At 36.4% G+C, this 17,345-nt stretch overlaps 1 protein-coding gene across 1 annotated transcript in view; it reads left to right on the top strand.

The window, feature by feature from the left end:
• furinb (furin (paired basic amino acid cleaving enzyme) b) overlaps positions 1-17,345 on the top strand; it is a 115,147-nt gene that overhangs the window by 70,852 nt on the left and 26,950 nt on the right. Inside the window, exon 7 of the mRNA XM_044124731.1 lies at positions 15,499-15,587. Coding sequence (XP_043980666.1) covers positions 15,499-15,587 — 89 coding nt within the window. The remainder of the gene's footprint in view (positions 1-15,498; positions 15,588-17,345) is intronic.

Below are 17,345 nucleotides of genomic sequence, written 5' to 3'. Positions count from 1 at the left end.
ATAACTACTTTGGGTTTGGGTTTGTACAGATTACCCTTGAATTATCTACAAATTCCAATCAGTGACTTTAGGCTGCTCTACACCCTGGGAGAATTATAAACTGTAAAAAATCGAACAGAACACTTTGACTGTTGGCATGAGACTCCATAACCTCTTCAACGTCGTTAAGTAATTTACGACTTCACTTTATCATTGGGCATGTTTTGTGTCTTTCGACAATCACATTCATTATGTACAACCCCAGAATTTGGCTTATTTGGTCCCTCCTTTCTTCTGCTCAATTGTATTCAGTGCATACACTGCCTAGCTGTCCCACTAGCTCACCTATGGAGAGTTATTAGCACCTGCAGGGAACTTTCCTTAGGAATCCAATAATTGAGATCCACATGCTTGCATGCAGGTTTAGTAACAGCCTTTATTAGAAAGTGATTGGCATGCTACACAGCTTGGCATCCTTCACTTTAAGTGAACCAGTCATCAGTTGAATACTAATGCTGACTACAGTCTTACTGTTAAAGGGGCAGCAGCTAATATGTAATGCATTAATGTACACCGGGAAAGGTGTTTTCATGCTTCTATTGCTCCAGCAAATTGCTTTGTCCTTGGTGGCATAAGGCTGTTTGTTTCACTGGCCATGAAAGCGCTTTATCAGCAAAAAGACAAACTTTAAATGCTTTAGAAATGCTCCAGAAAACATGCATAGGAGGTGTGTGTGGCTGAAAACTATCCTTATGGTACTATCCCTATGGTAACTTTTTTCTTTAAATTATAGATATATTTTAAGCCTTGCAGCCGTTCAATGAAGCAATAACACTTGACATTTAAGATGCTGTTTTTCATTTGACGTATGGTACAGTAATGAGTAGAAAACAGAATTAGCATTGACTAATTAACAAATGGCAAGATTAGGTAATGGAGAGGAAAAATTATCACTCCCCCTATTTCTGAAGTGGAAAATGTTTGATTGTTCGAATTCACTAGAAAAAATTAACATCCTCATTAACAGTTGTCTTTCTGTAACTGTTGCTAAAAGATGATTAAACATGTTCACTCTGGGCTTTGCTTTACTTATTCTAGCAGTCACATTTATTGGCACCTCTGGTAAAGATCTGTGATAATGATAAAAAAAAATGTTATTTTGTAACAGCAGCATATGTCACAGAAAATCATCAAACCTTTAATGTGAGCATAATTAGTGTTGTTAAATCCTGTGTTAAGAACTATTATTTTAAACAAAATCACGAGTGAAAAGTTTATGAACCTCCAATTTCAGTGACATCATGCATAATAAATACACTTCCCTCATAGCAAAACTGCAAAAAATATGCATAACTATGGTTTAAAGCGATCCTTAAATTATCTTCTTTCTCTGACTTTGATCTGAGGATTGAGATGGCCACCAAAGGATGTTGATTTTAGGTTTGGTGAAATATTTCTGTTGATTTGTTTTACTATCAAACTAACCTCCCATTGTCAATTTTCTGTTAAAATTCACCAGATTTATTTTTTTTTTAAATGTCATACATTTCAAAGACTTAATGATGCATTAGGTTCCCAGGAGCATTGGAAGAAAAAGGGCTCCACACAGCATCACATATCTCCACCATTCTTAATCCCGCTGGGCGTTATAGTTTCTGAAGACCTCAAAATGAGTGGCTCCAGTTAAAATACCAATGCAATTTGTTAAACTCCACATAATTATAGCCGATTCCCAAGTAACCAGCCATGTAGAATGTGTTTAATGGTTGCAGTACAGAGACTTGGAGACACTCTGCTTTCTCTCCCCTCCCCCAAACTTGCTCTCACCGTGAATTTTAGAGATTTTTGTGACCTTAAGACACTCCTCACTCTGCATGTTGGTGGGATAAATATGGGGCCTTGTCCAACCTAATGACCTGTGACTAAAAGAAACAAATGTCTGTGTCACAGCATTTGAATACTGCAGGGAATTACAGTCATACATTACTCATCAGAAATTTCTGGAGACTCTAAATAAATATTAAAGAATAAAATATATTTTAAAAGTTGTTTTACGCATTTCTTTTATTGTTGTTAGAGGTTGCAATATTTTTTCCTTTGAATAAATGCACTCACGTTAAAGGTTGGACTTTTCTAACGTCTATAGTGTAAGATTATGATGCTGCAATAAAATATTATTGTGTTTACGGGGACTGCCAACAACTGCAACTATAGATTAAGAAAATCGGAAGATATCAAGTCATGAACTCTAAAGTATAATAGGTCTTAAAACACTTTAAATTCATTAGTCATCTTTAAATAGCTTTTAGCTGCCAGATAATCAAAATCAGTCCCATCTGAATTTCAACCACAGCAATAGACAGCAAAAAATCTACTCAGAAACAGGAGTTGACTACTTCCTTCTTGGTGAGTAATAATATTCACACAAATGATATTCGTATTATTTGTGAGAATATAAATAAAAATCGCTGCCCATTGCTACAATACGCCCCAGCTATGGCTGCATAAATTTCTAGGTCTATATGGAGGCAATAAATCTGTGTCACCAAGGGAGTGATACAAGATGAAACACAGTGAAGAAGTACACAGTCAAAGGAGACTTGTTCCTCACAGGTCTCCTGCCTTTGCGGCTCTGCTTCAGCATTTGACGCAGGAGGTGCCAGGTTGCACAAGCTCTGTGCTGTTGGCTTCTTTTCTGACGCATTTGTGTTTTTCAGGAAATTGGAATTCCTCGAGCATTCACATTCATACACTTGTACATCAAGAGTCTGTTTGGCTCTACATAAGAGATCATCTCTGCTCATTTGCTCAAGGATCAGGTTATATTTTTAAATAGACAAACTTCAGTTCAATGTTTGTGTGTTTGGTTAGTAGGGTTGTAATGTCTTTGCTGAAATATAGAAACGAATCTTGCTTAGCTAATGAGACCTCATTTGTCAGTTGGCGCCACACCTAAAGGTTTGACAAAAGTGTTAGTTCAGATTTTTAGGTTCATTATTTCATTCCAGTGATGTGAAAACATATCACATGGTAAACACACCCAGCTTGCTTCTTATGTTTATTCCTGCAGTTGTGTGTAAAGTCAAAATGTTTTTCCCTATTTATACTGAATCTGTCAGTTATTATTTATAAAGCTGCCATCCTCTGTCTTGCTTGAATGCTATAATTTTGTAAGCTTCCATCTTGTTTATTCTATCTGGGACAGCTTGTTTGTTTTCTAGACTGCCAGGCAGACATAGGGGATGTTGGCAGGGGCTTCATTCTTACACCAAAATCCTCTGGCTTTCTGTCTTTTTGCTCGCTGGAATCTTGTCAAAGAAAGAACAGCATGATTTAAAGCAACCGTTTTTCGTGCGTTTTGGTAATGAATAGCCAATGGTGATTGGAGGTGACAGTCCTGAGTCGAACCCCATTCTGCAAAGCATTACTGATCACCCACAGTCAGTCAATATTACTCTTGCCCTGCTGACTAGATACTGATGAATGGGATGTTTAAGCAATTGTGTCTGTTCAGTGTGAAGAAGGTCCTGTTTACACATGCTTTTGTACGTTGAGCCATTTGTGTGTTCCTTGTAGGCTACTTTGAAAGGCGAGAGGCTATTTAACATTATTTAAGGCTGCTTGAATTTTTTCATTTGTTTCAATGGTTGTCATTTTTAGAAGAGTTATTTCACACTCCAAACAGCAGGATGCATGCATTTCATTCCCAAATTTCTGGTCTTCTTCTCGTCTGTATTTCATGTTCCCTGCTGGTAACAAGTGGAAGTGTGTAAATCAGGTCAAAATTGCCTCTAGTTTAAAATTTCATGACTACTTTTGCAAAGATAGTAAATATCTGTCTTTGCTTGATGATGAACTGACCGGACTTCTAATATTGCTGCCTGTTACTGTGGTTTGCAAAGGTTTTCATAGCATTTGAATCAAAATAGTGTATAACTGGGGTTCTATGAAAGTACACATAGGATGAGAGTACTCAGTTTTTGATGTAATAATAATAATAATAATAATAATAATAATAATAATAATAATAATAATAATAATAATAATAATAATAATAATAATAATAATAATTTAACACCCCTGAAAACTCAGTCCAAATGTAACAAGTCACCTTATCTGTAAATGTGAGACTACAGATAAGGTAGTTCCACATAACTTTAATTACATGTGTTTGTAATTCAGGTTATGTGGAAAAAAACATGCTATACTGAACATACCACCCCATGGTGACCCACAGTGGTGGTAGCATCATGCTGTGGGGATTTTCTTTTTTCTTTAACAGGGAAAAAGATCAGAGTTGATTCGATGGTTTATTGAGGCAAATACAGTGTAACACTACATGAAAATATGTTTAACTCTAGAAAAACATTGAGCTTCACTTTCCAGGAAGAAAACAACCCTAAATATTCATCTGGAGCTGTATGCTGCAATTAAATGGTGTGTAAATCGAAGCATATTCATGTATTAGAATGGCCAGATCAAAGTCCACACTTAAACACAATTAATATTCTGTGGAAAGTCTTGAAAATTGATGTCCATGGATGTTTTTCATTCAATTTAACTAAGCCTACACTGTTTGCCAGAAAAGAATAGGTGAGGATTTTACTCTTTGTGAAAATCCAATTATCCCTGAGTATTCAAAGTCACTTTTTTTCTTTCATCCCAATTTCAATAGTGCAATCCCAGTTATAAAACAATGCATTTAAGTTCAGGATACAGCTCACTGGTGAGAAAAGTTTTCAATCTAAGGCAACACAGGCAGTTGATGCAGAAACTTGGTCAGTCCTTCTGATTTAGCACCTTCATGCAAACTAAAAGTGTTCTGATCTGACATTTTTTTAATTGTGATTGTCATATCTCGTCTTTTATGTAATGACTTCAGATCTTGTTTACCCATGCAATGAAGAGATTTTTACTTGGCGCTTCAGTGTAACCATTCGAAACAGACCTGCCTAAGGCCACAGCTGAGCTGAGTTAAAGCAGAAAATAGCCTAATCGCTTTGGCAGCTTCAATGAACGGACTCTATTCAGTGCTTCTAAAACGGATAAACCAACAGAGCAATGCCAAGAGACACATCCTACTGTTTGGCCAAGCATTGGTTAGACATTAGTCACACATGGTGATGCATATCTTAACATTCATGTCCTGTATAGCAACAAGCAAACACTTAATGAGTGTGCAATATGTGCAGCAGTAGTCTATTTTCTACAGTATTAAAAAATGTATGTATTTAAAAATATTTGTTTCAGTGAAAGACAAAATGTGTCATATGAATGAGAAAGTTATCTTCATTTCATTTCTGAGGCTGAAACAAAAGGTCTAATGTCTAAGGACTGAAAAAGTATATTGTAATTTCATTTTGGACACCTTGTATACATCAACTTGAATGTTTTCACTTCACTTTGTTGCTGTTGAGTTGCATTTGAAGCTTTTTTAAAAGGAGTGATTTTAATTGATTAAAATCTTCTGTCTCCAGGAAAATACTTGCCTTTCACCATGTATTTTACTCTACTACAAATGATCCTTTATAGTTTTACAGATAGAGTTAATATTCTTCAGTTATTAAAAATATTAATAATTGAAGAATATTAATATTGAATATATTGAAGATTAAAAAACAAAAAAGGTAGGTTTCATGAATCTTGAAACCTAAGAGATTCATGATGTAGGTCATAAATCTTTATGACCTACATCATAAAGATTCATGCATAGACGCTGGTTTAAGGAAGAGGCCTTTTGGATAAACATGACATATTTTATGTGTCATAAAATGTATTCGTTTAATGTTTTATGTCTGTCTGTATTTGACGGTTCTTGTCCTGGCTGCACATCTATTAGCGATGTTCTCTTGTATGTAATGTGTCCCAAGGCTTTTTTGTCTGTTTTGCCCAGATTTTCTGCAAAACATCACAGTTCAAAAACATGTTAATTGGAGATTTCAAATCTTCTATTGACCACTAGAGATAGACACCAGCTCCTTGTGCCTGAGTACAAGTGAATTTTTCTATCCTAATTTGTTTTTGCTGTCAGAAATTAGCGTTGTAAGAGTACATAATGGTTTCCTGAACTGTGAATAAGAAATGTAAACATATGTGCCTGCTCCTTTTTGTACACACAGGGTTATTTCTATAAATGTCATAGCAACGCTTCTCACACGGCACCAAGCGCAAGCTCTGTTTGCACAGCAGGCAGGCATCACAGGATCGGCTTAGTGACATTAACTTCATTAGTCCCAGCGGTGTGCAGCACGTACTGGTTCCCCCTCATCACACAAACACGTCAGATTGACTTCATAACCTGTGTGTTATAGGAAAGAGGAATATGATTGGTGGAATGTGTATGACGTCCTGTTCTGCCTGTGTGCTTTCATACAAGATGTCGAAAAATGACAACAGCACTCTAAACCCGGCTTTAAAAAGTTAATTGATCAGTAATAGAGCTGGAAGAACATAATTTCTGAAATATTCCCCAATCATCATAACAGAGGTAGAGGTTTAAAAGGTTTAAAATATATTGGTTGGATTTTTTGACCCCATCAATCAAAATGACAGACAGTGGAAAAAGTCCAGCTTGACCTCTGCTCCACAGTGACCTAGTGAGAAGCATACACCATTTATTAAATTTACTTTCAGCTAAGACTTGGCTAATTGTGAACCTCATATAGAACCTCTGGATAATTTTATGGCAACATGAAATCATAGTTCCCTGCTCTCTTTTCTGATAAGAACAGCTATCCTGGTCTCACCTTTGATGGTCATAGATCTGCATGTAAATGACTCATGGCCTAATCATTAATACATTGAAGATAAAACTGCTAAAATGGAAACTACACTAACCTATGAGTTGAACATAAACATACTTTCTGTTGTTCAGAACAGTTCATTTTCAAGGATACTTGTCCTGTTTCGCAAAATGAACTTTCAACTCACAGCATGGTGGATGCTGACAAATTGTTCCTGCTGTAATAAGAACTAAGTCAATTTGGCATCATTGTGGGTTGTATGACTAGACTTACTGGTGCATCAAGATCAGGGTCTGGACTTTGGGAATTGCTAGAATGATCTTTAATAGCCTTTAATAAGTCCAGATCAGTATCCTGTTGAACATCTATGAAAAGATCTGGAAATAAGAGTGTTGAGAAGGAATCCGACTTGTCCAGGGTATACCTCACCTCTCGTCCATTGACTGCTGGAGATAGGCACCAGCACCCCTCACAAGCCTACTGGGGATAAGCAGGAAATAAAATTGATGGATGGACGGACGGACGGACAACCCTTCTAACCTGAGACAGCTTGGACAGTCTTCTCAGGAAGATTGATTCAAACTACCAGTTGGCAAATGCAGATGTCTCATTATGAAGGCTAGAGATCGCTTATTGGCTTGTTTGCTGCAAAAGTGCTACTACACAATCTGGCAGTCTTTTTGTGTTCATGTCATTTTTATTTCATTAATCATACAAATTGTTTAAAAATGCCATAAAGGTTAATTCATGTATAATCTGTAGGCACGTAGCACAGAAAATAGCTCATAGCAAAAGTGGAAAGATCAAAGTTTTTCCAGCTACAAATATTATCAGAATGCAACTCCAAATCAATTTGGTGGCTGGATTTTGTTCCCCCTCTCTAAATTTTAAAACAAGCTAACGAAAACAAAATGAAGAAAAAGAACAATTTAAGATGAGTGAGATTATTGTCTTTGCAAAATCCTGCACATGTCCATTGTTCTGTCAACCCAGCATTCACCTGTATCCATATTGTTTATTAACTGAGCTAGCTATGTTATAATCATTTGAATCTGCTTCAGGTAGCTAATACCCAATTCAATTACACACATAGACTACACAGACACTCATTTTAAATGACAATACCAACAGTATTGTGCCAAAAAAAAAAGGCTAATTATGTACCCGAATATCAGACCAGGTGCAAATATTGTTGTTCCCCATTGTTTGCTCTTGTGATTTTAGCAATTACATCTCAAAGTTTCCTGGTTTCTTTCATCTTTGTGCACAAAGACTGTTAGACCTGGTTTCATCATGAATCCTGCTAGTTTAAATAACAGGTAGACAGCTCTATGAAAGTGAGCTCACACCTAGCATTAAAATGCATCACCCATCTGTAACTTGTTACTCTATGCAAATAAACACTTTGTCACATTGTTAGCTGCCAGCTGAGCAAAAGAATTGGACAAGAACAAGTCTACTGATGTTTAATTGACATCATAGTGCATCGAGTGTTTTGGCAATCTTATTTAAACATTTATGTGTCTCAGATTAAACAGGATGGAAACTATTACAGAACCTCTTACAGACATTTTTAAGCTTGTTTATTTGACACATATATGATAGATACCCCTGTCACACTACAGAATTTCCGTCCATGTTTTAATCCTGTAGGTAATCACCTTTTTATGCTTCTGAAAATCACCGTAGATGTGATTTTTCTGAACGTGACTAAAAACTCCAAGGCACGAGAATTGCAACTCTGGGACGCCATACATTCTGCAAATACGCACCACTGAAATAGAATGCCCTGAACTGCTGCTAAAATCTTGCAGCAAATACCAAACAATGATACTATTAAATCTTATGCTGTGCTAAGCGTTAGCTCTGTCTGCACCAATGAAGATTGAAGCAGCTGTAACCAATGGGAAACTGACTTACTTTCTAATTAATTTAGCTAAATTACTTCGCTGAACTTAACCAATTTAAATTAGTTAAATTAGAACTCTGTATGGATCAAGGCAGTTCATAGAGACTCCCTAATTAGTCTCTATGGACTCAAGCAGAGTCCATAGAGACTCTGTATGGATCAAAGTAGACAGTGACATCAAGGCAGCTATAGCATTCTTCATTCTCATGCAGGTAAGAACTGAACTCTGTACCTTTCAACACAGAGCAGAATTCAAACATACCTCTAATAAGACTTGATGACAACATGTGCCCAATTTTCTTACATTTAATTAACATGTTTTTTGATATACTTAGATGTGACAGAACTACATTTGATCTTGTTGGAGTAACAATAATTGTCTTTGCAGAAGTCAAAAACTGAAGCTTTTAAGACTCCAGCTTGAGTTCAGAATCAGTTTTGAAGTTCCATCTGAATTGCATCTCCATATTCTGGAGTACATTGTATTCATAATATGTGTGCCCCTTTTAATGTTAAACAACAAATTAGCTTCAGGCTTCAATGCACCCCGTTTAGTTACGCTATATTGCACTGACACACCCGCTTTGCAGAGCAGAAATATTTGCAGTGACTTAACACTGGGGATGAGTTAAAGTGCAAGTCTGAGGACCACAAGGACTGATCACGTCTTTTGGGCACCAATCACAGTTGCTTTGTTCACAGTAGCTGCAGAAATTACCATAATAATGAATAGGTCATATCAAGTAGATCTGAGCCCTGCTTTCTAAAGATCTCTTTCTTCTGGAAACTATGCAGCTGGTGTGTGGCCTTACTCCAGGGTTGTACATCGCACATCAGGGTGACCTAGTGGGTATTTCCATTCACAGTGTTCTGAGGATGTAGCTGATAGTGTTGCAGACCCCCTCCTGATGTGGCAAGATCGACCCATTCAAAAGTAAATGCATCCTCCTGTCATATTTAGTGTATCTACGCCTGTATTTAAGGTAATCCACTGACCTCTAGATCCGAACACGGTATTAACATGATCTACTAGAGATGCAGGTCACATGTCTGATGTTAACAAGATCAGATCAAATTCAATCTCTGTCATGAATTCCACTTTTTTTGTTAGGCAGAATGCTATGAGAATATAAATATTGAATCGATCCGCTTCCATTATTAGACTGAGTAGTTGCTTTTTGTTTTCTGTCTCTGTTGTGTGTGGTCACTTTATATCATGTCATGAGTGATTTTCCTGTCTGATGTGTCTCCATCCCTGATTAATATGCCCAGTAAATGACTTTACTGAATATTGTGGGCTGTCCTGGCGAGGAGAGATAAAGGCATTACCTCACTCTGTCACTTTTACTCCTACTTTTAAGATAAGGTAGGTCACATTGGTTGTGTGAATAGTTCAGCAGCCTTTATTCTGAACTTTCCGATAAGTCTTTATTCCACTAGGTAAAACTATTTAGCTTTTGCAAGCCGACTGTTCACATATTAATGATTTGTTTACTGAAGCTGTCGTACTCTACAGTGATGATGAAATATTTTGTTTTCTCCCCACATCTGTTGTCCGAAATTAAACATTGTCATTCTAAACTTATGCTTCCCTTCATTCCTCTGACACCGTTTTTAAATGGGTACGTAGTGGATGCATTAAAAAAGTGTCGTGAAAACCGTTTAATTTCACGGAAATTGTGACTCCATCATAAATGCCTTTGTCTGCTCTGGCATGTCTTTGCCTTCCAGGATATATAAAGCTGTCTGGCTGTTTTAGCTGAATTTATTGCAGCTCAATCACTCTCACACACATATGCAAATGTGTGTAAACCCTATGATAATATACAAAACGGATGAATCTTGTGTGAGTCTTTTTTTTTGTACATTTCTTCTCAGGCCCCTGGCTTCATGTTGAAGCTGCTGGTCCTGACCGTATCCTCCGCTTGGAATGACTTCTGTGGCTCCTTGGTCTAGATATGTGCTGGCTGAAGCACAAAGCCATTTTTGTGGCTTTGTGGATGAAACAATGAATATGCAGATATTTAATCTAAGAGCATTCTAAGCTCCTGTAACTGTGACGTACCTCGGCGTACCTAAAAATATACTTTCTGACCATGAAGAAGCATTTTTATTGAAGCATCAAGTCAAATCTAGTATAGGAAGTATCTATGATACACAGCTTTTTTGTATTGTGTGTGTATTGGGATGAAGTCTGTGACTGAATGACCATCAAGAATATGTATAATTGCTGTGCTATTGCTGAAAATTGGAATGATATTATCTTTTATAATTAGCCCACATTTTTCTGACTCTTTTCTTTCATTATCATTATGCAATGGTGATGAAATAAAATGTCCAGAGTTCTCAGTAAGCTTTAATACCTCAGGCACTAAGAATAAACAATATTGGGCTTTTATGGGTTGCTAACATTGATCCAACTAATTAAATAAGCAGTAGTATTTAAGAAATTAGAATATTATTGAAAAATGTATTCATTTAAGCAACTTAGATCACTCAATCATCATCAATATATTTATTTACACAGAAATGTGTGCTTGATCAAAAATATGCTGGATACCAGCTAAAACTATTGAATTCACCATTAATTTGACAAAGCTCATCAGAACACATGTTCTAATGTATTGAATGTAACTGTACTATTGATACATAGAGCATTAATACACGACAATTTAAATGCATAAACGTAAAACAAAATACTTGTGAGCAGTCCTTTGTGATCACAGTATTGCACCCCCTGATGAGAAAAGGTTTTAATATGAGCAATTCATCACACTTGCTGGAAGTCTACCTCTGTAGTCTGGGGTGATATGCAGGGGGGAAACATTCAGATTATTTTTTCTTGTCTTTGGATAAAAAAAATATATTTTTAAATGCTTCTTAAGATCAGCATGTCTGATCCTTAAGTGTGTTTTCTGCTTCAGATAGTAGTATACCTAAAGTTTTTTTTTCAAGGAGGGAACAGAACAGCCAATAATTTTCTGAGGTGTCACAGTATGTGAGCACACTTTCAATAGAGTTATGATAGAATGCCCTCGGCAGCTTCCTTGAGAGACGGTTCCTTATAACGAGGCTGTACTCTGAGGAAATACAGCCTGCTGCTCCTTTTTTATCAGATCCACATTATTTATCAGCTCTTTGTCAAACTTGACACCCAAAAATCAGTGGTCTGATGTGCCAGTTTACATACTTTGAATGTCTCTTTTGGTTCTTTCATTCTTGGATCTGATTAATATCTCAATACCATGTGGATATCAACTCTGCCTCCTCCCAACAGGCTAATAACTCAACTCCCCAAAGACAAATAACTGTGATTTTGTTGGTAAACCATATGAGAAGTGTATAGAGGTATAGAGGTCATTCCTGCAATGTTTTATTAGCACTTGCTAAAAATATTTGCCAATGGTGAACATGTGTGTTAAACAGTTAAGCCCACAGCATTTTGGGATGGCCCAATGAGGTGCAGAGGAACCATGAATTGATCATGAAAATACTGATGGAAACATAAAAAAACTAGTAAATATAAGAAGGGCTTGACTTGTGTAATCCCAATAAAGATTTGTTATGCTGATTATTGAAAAGGATGTAAATAATACTCAGCTTTTCATAAAAAACAAATGGAACAGAAATGCTTGCCTCATTTCCTATTAGAATTAAATGAAAAAAAAATCTGAATATCTCAATAACAAATATTTTTGTGCTTAACTGCATGTGGTCTCTAAGTTTTGATCCTTAATTCATGGGATTTTAAAGCATGTCCAAGCACTCCATGGTAGATCCTCTTAACTGGAGGTCAAATATTATATTCTACCGCTTTGGAAAGGTAATGAAAGGTGTTGTTCCTAGTGTTTGAAATGTTGAAAAACCACATCTTTGGACTCGGATGAGGTTGAGTCATTTGAGTGTCAAATCCCAACATTATTTATTGAATGGTTTGGAAGATTTAAAGATGATTTCTTAAAAAGATTAAGTGTGTTGTAGTATTGGAGTCTACAGACCTTTGTAGAGCTACTGAACAGAAAATGCAAACTCACAAGCCATTTGGCTGGTCACACTACATGAGTATGTATTATTTTGGCCATCACTGAAAGCTCTTTGGACCTTTGCTAAATAATAGCTAAACAGTGTGAGATTATTAGAAGTCAGAGCTGGTTTTTACACTCATTTTGTATTCTTAAGCTACAAATAAATCAATCATGCTGCACATAAAAATTAGAAAATCTTTGCTTTTACTCGTCCTTTTTCAAACAACAACTGTATAAATAGAAACTGCACCTCTGCATAAAGGCAAAAACCAATGCCTTTATGCAGTATTGCACTGCTTGTTTTTAGTGCACACATGCTTAGTGGGAAGAAAAATATCTATTAGCCCCATGATGATACTGCAGATCCGCCTTGTGTCCCAGTGACATACGAAAATATGAAGCAGTAAGTAAATAACTCTCCAGCAAAATGCTGGTATGCATCAAATGCTGTAGAATTCCCAAATTACTTTATATAGTCTACTGCTATAAAATTACATAGATGTTGCAATAGTTGGATCATGTTGTTATGTTGAGTATGTTATTATTATTGCATTGCACATGTTAATGAGAAATGAGAATTTATTTTTCCTTTTATAAAATGAAAAGACCTAATAATAACACATAATAACACGCCCTATTTTTGAAGATGAGTTTGTAAAGACTAGACATTTATCAGGCCCACCACCATGGGTCTAAATCTGGTGAGTAGGCATGGCTGTCTCTGATTAAACAGGAAAAAGGCGGGTATCCTCTGAAACCTCTGATTGCCACTTCCCATACACAAAGATATGCCCTGACCTAAAAAGAGCTGTTTCACTAAAATCGACATTCTCCACCTTCTTTTTTCGCTCATTGAAAACATTTGCTTGCTTCTAGTTAACTGTCCTCACCATCTAACTTATTTCACCCATGGGAACAAAGATTGTTCTCAGTTTAGATGTCAATTCTCTATCAAGTGCTGCTATTAATGCAGTATGAAATAGCTTTTAGTGAAACGTTTAACCTCTGGTTGAGAATCATCAGCTTCTAATTGCATCCACGATGTATTACACTCTGTCATATGTCCAGAGTTCATTGAGTAGGGCCAAATATGTCAGTAGCAAATAAGCCTTGTCATGCACATTGATTGCTTGTTTTTAAAGTCACTTTAACGCTTCTGCTTATTGATAGCTCGGATGACATTTTAAATTATAGCGCAGAAAGAGTTTACTTCTTCCACACATTTTTTTTTTCTTGGGTTTTCAACAAAAAAACGAGCGGTAGAATAAAGCAATAAATTCTGTGGTTAAAGGTTTTTGAGTTCAGAATTCATTATACATCACCGAGCCGTACAGTCTAATCAGGATTCCAGCTAGAGGTGTAGCTGGGCGCCGACCCTGAGAAAAGACTTCGTCCTCTGCATTATCATCAGGGAGGCTGGCAGAACAAAAGGCGAGGTGATGTTCTCTGGCTCATCTAATATGGCGGTAATTTTCTTGGCTCATCTTAAAATGTACCGTTAATGTAATTAGCTTTGTTCAAATAACATTCACAAAGCACATCTTTGTTAAAAGGACGTGACACCCTCTTTTTAATCTGAAACTGTCACTTTTATCCCACTGAAAAGTCTTAAAGATGTAAACGTATCACAGCTTTCAGCAAAAACTTTAAAGGCAGTGTTGTTGTTTTGTTTGTGAACTGTTGGCGAATCTGACAGCCAGAGGATTCTGTCCTGCAACCTGCCTGATCTCTACAGCTCATGGTTGAAAGAATTAATGAAGGTCTTGTGAATAATTCAAGTTCACCAGTAATAAATATTTTATTTTGGATGGCTCATGGCCAGAAACTAGGTAGTTTTTGACAGCTCTTTGTGTGTTTGCTCAACGTTCTCTTTGATTGGAAGAGGATTCCTCTGTAAACCTTCATGATGGAGAAAATGATTTCCTATATTTTCTTCTACAAATTGAAAGACAAACTCCCTGAACTGCTTGTGTTTAACAGAAGACATCTAAATATTTTATATTTCAGATGTTTGACAATTACTTACTGTGGATCTCACATTTTTTCTTTCTCTCATAGAGTAACCATTCACCAATAAAATTGCATCCCAGAGGTTTTAAACGACAAATTTGGCACAATTGAAACTTTGTTCGGAAGTATGTCACTCAAATGCAAAATCCATTATTCACAGTTATTGCATTTTTTGACATCTCCTTTGGTGTTATTCACCCATTTCTTCTGCTCATTTGTCACCACAAGCTGAGCCAAAAGTTAGTATATGCAGATCAACTCTGTTAAAACGTAAGCTGTTAGAGCAACGAAAGTATTTGAAAATATAGCATAGCAAGATTATAGTACATACCACTTCTGCAATTCATTAAGCAATGAGAAATATTATGCTGCAAGTTGATTGAAGATTGATGATGGTGCTATGTGCACTTGTTGAGGATTAGGCATGCAGTACAACGTCAGTGCAAGCTTTAAGTTTAATGCTGTGCAACAGTACAATAAGACTCTTTCTTGTTGTTTTCTTTGTCTTGGATAAAGAAAAAAAATCTTGCTGCTTTTATGCTTCAAATTACTTGTGATGTTCTTCATAAAAGTCGAAGCTCTTTGTGCTGTTATTGCTAAAATAACAAAAGCTCTGCAGCTACAAAAGAACCAATGGGTCAGTGTTTGTCTTTAATCCCTAGTGAAGTTTTCCTTTTTGCACTTTTCTTGAAAAGCTTTGCACAGTTCAGGGATTTTAAAAGATCCTTTGTTGTGAACTGTATCTAACAGTAAAATGAGAGTTTGGGGGTTTTTTTTATTGTCCTCCTTCAGTTTTTATCTTGTCATGGAAATCTTCTTCTTCCTTTTACAGACATGGAACTCGTTGTGCAGGCGAAGTTGCAGCTATAGCCAATAACGGAATATGTGGCACAGGTGTGGCCTTTAACGCAAAAATTGGAGGTGAGTGAGAGCAATTCATTTTACCATTACACTAGTCACATGTAAGGCCTTAAAACAAGTCCATTTTTTTCATTTCAGTAGTATAATATCACACACACAGGCTAAAGACATGGATACAAGACAAATTATCTAACAGTGTAATAATTGGGGCATTGACTTGTAGCGTCCTTACAGCATAGTTAAACATCGACATTATGAAGCTGAGCTGTGAAACAGAAGCCTGAAGAAAAATGGCTCCAGCTTTGATCCTAACAGAGCTGTCCTTCTTCAGTCCATTTCCCTGGTAACGATGTTTTGTTTTTTTTTAGCTTTCTTTCATTAGAAAACTTACACAGTATGAAAAAAGTTAGGAAAATAACAATCAGAGTAGTTACTTCAGTCTGATTTAGCTACACAAACAATTTTTTCTTGGTTGTTTTAAAAGCTAGTTTCATCAGAGGAATTCACAGTACTGGCCGTAAAGTCTAGAAATTCTGCTCGTAAAATTATGTCAATATGGACAAATACACATATATATGTGTTTTCTTTCATTCTTATCAGGGAAAAGTAATGCCAGTGGATCTAGTTTTTAAAGTGATTCAAACACGTCCACACGAATTAGGGACCTCCCATCACTTCACTGCCACATCCAAGTTGGCAGCGACGTAATGTAGGAATTAGTATTCATTGAGACCTCTATGTATTCATGTCTGTGGTTCCCACACTCTTTCTCAGAAAGGCTTTCCCGGAGCATCACCCATCCTTTGCTGTGCTTAATGGTGGGCATGAGTTATTATCCTTTGTTTTACTCCAAACCCACCTGCTGTGTTTGTCACTGTAAAACAATCTATTATTTATAAGAAAAGAATCGATGCAATAGCAAATAACCAGCCTCTTTTTGCCCCTTGCTAGGGGAATTTCAGTGAATCCACAGCCTGGTAGGTGGCGAATGGAAATACACAGATGTAAACAGTAAAAGATGAGCAGGAATAAGGAAAATAAAATACACAATGATAAACTTCTCTCTAAATCAGTCACTTTTTCTGTGGTAAATTTATATTTTTTTCTAAGTTAGTTTTGGAGTTGAAACAGAGGTCATTGTCATAGAAAAAAAGCAGAATGTAATATTTATGAATCTCCATGGCAGAACTTGACAAAAATACAAAGTTTTTCCAAAGTGTGCTTAAAAGTAGTGCTGACTTCTTTATGATTGTTCTTGGCAGTCTAGAAAGACATAGCAGTTGTTTTGTCGGTCACCAGTGAATATGTAGTTAGTTTCTGAAACTAAAATCTGTGCAACACAGTCCATCCTGGTCCTATAACAGTCTTCTGTTGTTGCCAAATTATCCATGTACTCAGTGGTGTTTTGGTTCAGAATCTTCTTTTTCTGTGGCTGTCTTCAGAATAAAAGTGGAGCCCTGTAACAACAATTCTTAATTTAAAAAAAGAAAATAAAACAAATAGTTGTACTTTGAATAAAATAGCCTTATTTCACAGTACTTCATTATGTAGACTAACCACTCCTATGCCATCTCTGAGTTGCATGCACTGAGTCTAGTTTGTTATAGCTGGATTCTTGCCCAGTTAATCACAATTTGCAACAATCTAGCAAAATACATTTAAAAAATAATTAATTTTTAGTTTTGTTGAGGGTGAACTACTCACTACATTCGTTGATTGATTTTCAGTCTACGTCTGGCCAGCATGTTTGTACACCACTTGTACTGCTTTACAGATCTTCCTACTACAGATTACAGGGTGGCTTATTATGGACAAAAC

This window comes from Gambusia affinis, linkage group LG08 (assembly GCF_019740435.1).
Source record: "Gambusia affinis linkage group LG08, SWU_Gaff_1.0, whole genome shotgun sequence".
Lineage (NCBI taxonomy): Eukaryota > Metazoa > Chordata > Actinopteri > Cyprinodontiformes > Poeciliidae > Gambusia > Gambusia affinis.
The sequence above is the reverse complement of the archived record's forward strand: the minus strand, read 5'-3'. Positions and strand labels throughout refer to the sequence as shown.